Source organism: Octodon degus, unplaced genomic scaffold (genome assembly GCF_000260255.1).
Source record: "Octodon degus isolate 3935 unplaced genomic scaffold, OctDeg1.0 scaffold00054, whole genome shotgun sequence".
In the NCBI taxonomy this organism is placed as follows: domain Eukaryota; kingdom Metazoa; phylum Chordata; class Mammalia; order Rodentia; family Octodontidae; genus Octodon; species Octodon degus.
In genome coordinates this window covers 11,176,159-11,179,745 of record NW_004524630.1, presented here as the reverse complement: position 1 = coordinate 11,179,745, position 3,587 = coordinate 11,176,159, and the positions used below count along the sequence as shown (strand labels likewise).

The 3,587-nt window shown below is 44.1% G+C and overlaps 1 protein-coding gene across 1 annotated transcript in view; it reads right to left on the bottom strand.

Moving 5' to 3' along the window:
• The window catches only part of Prkdc (protein kinase, DNA-activated, catalytic polypeptide), a 188,415-nt gene that overhangs the window by 68,801 nt on the left and 116,027 nt on the right, over positions 1–3,587 (bottom strand). Inside the window, exons 52-56 of the mRNA XM_023717692.1 lie at positions 3,143–3,254; positions 1,048–1,172; positions 818–967; positions 477–650; positions 1–57 (exon numbers count right to left, since the gene is read on the bottom strand). Coding sequence (XP_023573460.1) covers positions 1–57; positions 477–650; positions 818–967; positions 1,048–1,172; positions 3,143–3,254 — 618 coding nt within the window. The remainder of the gene's footprint in view (positions 58–476; positions 651–817; positions 968–1,047; positions 1,173–3,142; positions 3,255–3,587) is intronic.

Sequence of the window (3,587 nt, the reverse complement as noted above, 5' to 3'; positions counted from 1 at the left end):
TCCTTTGCCAATTTAAATACTTCTTGGGAGTCATCATCCTTTTGACTTTCAGGATCTCTGTGTGAAAAAATTACAAAATGACAAAACATTAATACTCTGTCCGAGCCTTTCTGTTCAACCCTAACCACACTGACTAGAATTAAAAAACGGCTGGCTGGTCCTGCGGACTGCGCCCCTGGTAGCGTGTGCCAAAGATACAGCCCTCCTTTGAGTGGCCCTCGTCCTGCCTTCTAAATGCTGGGGGTAGAGGTGTGCACCACCATGCCCAGTGACACTTGTATACTTCTAACTCAACCAATAATTATACTCTCTGAATATTTCCTACGTGCTAAATGACTAAATATTTTGATATACTGAAATAGACTTGTTTTAGTTATTAACCATGTGGTTAAAAATGTTCTATTATGTTCCAGATAACAAAAGGTATCCAAATAACCCCTCAAATAAATCATGTGAAATGTCCACTTACAGCTTACCTGTAATTATCATAAATCCACATGAGGATATTATACATTTGTTCCCTACACATCGGAGAAGGATGGGAAATGAATTCTGCAACAGGGTTCAGAAGTTCCCGGAGCTCTACTGGCTTTAATTTTGCCATCATCTTATAAATTATGTCCAAACACACTTTTTGTCTTTCGTCATCTCTATAATAAAAGATAGTATAAACACAAATTTAATAATTTCTATTTTATACATTGAAAGTATGATAAGCAACCTTTCCTTCTTTCTACTGCCCTGTAGTTTCAGATTTTGATAACACCACACAGAGAAAATGACAGCTTGTCTGACGCACTGGCTGGCGTTCACTCGCCTGTGTCTCATGACTTGGACGAAGTCCTTGCTCTTTAACTGCAAGTACAGGTCTGGTATTTCCTCCGTACGACAAAGTATCACCTCCAGACAAAGTGTCTTCATCACTCCGTGGAATTTTGGCAGCAGAAAGAACACCGCGTTCAAGAACCTAAGCGGGGGCAGTGGTGGTGAGAAAACCACTGACAGCCTGGGGGTCCCCGCCTGCCAGAGTCGCCCTGCGCCACCCACCTGTCTGCCAGTGGAGGGAAGCCCTTCACCGCTCTGTTCAAGCACACGATGAACTTGTCCTCCATCATATTCTGATGTTGCTTCAATTGTTTTACAACCAGTTCGCACACGGACTCCTCCAGCACCTGAAAAATTAAGTTTCTTTTCAAATATACAAAAGTGGAAACTTATACTAAAAAAGGGTTTATCTTGAATATTTAAGTGAACTCAAGGGAGGTACCCAATGGTATCGCCTACACAGGCAAATAATGAAACAGGAAGTGTTGGGAATGGCTTGTATCAGCCATGGAATGTGGCTGGTGTCCTTGAGCTCCCACGAGGCCTAGCAGAGAGATCACACCACAGGAGAGGTGCTAATACCTCGTGTCCTGTGCCCCCTCAGGACTCAGAATCACTGCAAACAAATCCTTTAAGAAGCTGAACTAGGGGCCGGGGAGACGGCTCAGTAGAATAAGAGCTTCCCTGGCAAGCACAAGGGCCTGAGTTCAATCCCTAGTTCTGCCAAAAAAAAAAGCTGAACTAAAACTAGTTTGATTTTTAACATAGCTCAAATATAGTTTATGACACAAAAATTGCTACCAACCAGGTACAGTTGTACATATTTAGTAATTCTAGCTATTTGAGGCTGAAGTAGGAGTATTACAAGTTCAAGGCCAGCCTGGGAAACTGGAACTCTGTTGCAAGGAAGAAACAAAACAAAACAAAAAACACAACACTGGAGATTTAACCCAGTGGGAAGGCCTGTCGATCCTTAACACACACTTTCAAAGCTATTTATCTCTAAAATAAATTACATGTGAAGAAGTTTGATCTTATTGAAGGTGCCATTTCCTTGATTAATTTTATTTTCAGTCCAAATAAGTCTGTGGTCAGGGAAATGGGTTTGGTTTGCGTGTTCGATTCAACGGTGTCCACTCAGGATCAACTGGGGTCCCCTCAGCCCCTCCGCACCCAGCTGAGAGCACCCACGGCCTGGACCCTGTCCTGTCTTCGTTCAGGAAGGGAGCTGATCCCAGCACCAACTTGGGAGTCATGAACATGAGGATGGTTTTTAAAGCCTTGAGGCAGGAAGAGATGGGCAGGGGAGCAGTGAAAAAAAAAAAAAAAAAAAACAACAACCAAAATTGGGAGAAGCAGTGCAGGTGGGGAGAGAGAAAAGCTATCGAGAACGGAGAAGCAAGCCAGGAGAATGTCCTGGAAGCAGTGGCTGCCGGTGCCACCTGGCCAGACAGCAGCAGATTGGGTTTTCTGGTGCTGGGATGGAACCCAGACCTCACACCAACTATGCAGGGGCTGCAGCACAGAGCTGCGCTCCTGGTGCGGCGGGCACCCTTGTGAGTGCAGCAGCCGCTTGCGTCATCGTGAGCAAGTGCGACACGGTGCGACGCAGCACAGCTTCCCTTCGCCACACTCAGGGCAGAGTGTAAGTCGCTGCGTGTGGGCCCACAGCCACGCACTATCCTCCTCTTCGCTGACAGGCAACTTTCACTTAACTGCAAAGTAACATGGACTGTGCTGCACTAAAATCTTCAAGCTGGTTGTCCTCTCAATTTCTTATAGTCAGTAGGTACACAAAACTGAGGAACATTCCCCAAGAAGTGCCTCCTTGCTCAACAGCTGCATGAATGCAAAACTGGAAGCATCGGATTTTCCCAGGCAACTTGGTCCTAACCACAGTAGCTACAGACCAGGATTTTTTTTCTCCAAAAGGAAATGAAGTGAAATCAATGAAAGCAGGTTAAACACTATCATCTTGATTTTTAAAATAAAGGTTGCAGGGCTAGAGACGCGGCTCAGTGGGGAGTGCTTGCCTTGCCTGGCACGTGTAAGGCCCCAGGTTTGATCCTCAGTGACACGCGCACAGGATGCCAATTTTGAAATGTTTGCCAGGATTTCTGCTGTTTAAAAAAGCGTTATGTCCTTTCTAAAAAACTGAGCATTGTATCTGGTACATAACAGGAAAGACAACAAAAATTTAATGACTAGACTTTAATAACACAATATATAGATTAATAGATGCCCCCTTTGTTTGAAATAGCATATAGGAAATATATGCAAATATCAAGAAGCACTTAGAATTGTGTAACACACTTACATTTTTTTCCTTAGTCATATATTGAAGAATAAGTCCTAGAACTTCTGCCGCTGCTGCATACACCTCTTTATATTTTACAAAGGACATGTTATTGACCAAAGCTTGAAAGTATCTATAATAACAAATACCAAAAACAAATATACATATCATACCATATTAATACCAAAAACTGAGAAAGTATGCACAGGAAAGAAAGTCAAGCTGCTCATAAGAATACATGTAGGACTCTGTCTCTGAGGGCTCTGACATCATGACCAGAACTGCAGGGGAAGTCCACTGTCTGATCCCAGGGAACTGCTGTGGACAGAGCAAAACCCTCCCCAGGCACCAGAGAAAACCACAGCGAAGGACACTGCCACTATCCAGTCCCGCAAGCAAGGCACTGATTTCCTTCCCCAAGCCACTACTATGACGAGGCCAGGACGACGTGATGACAGGAAAGAGA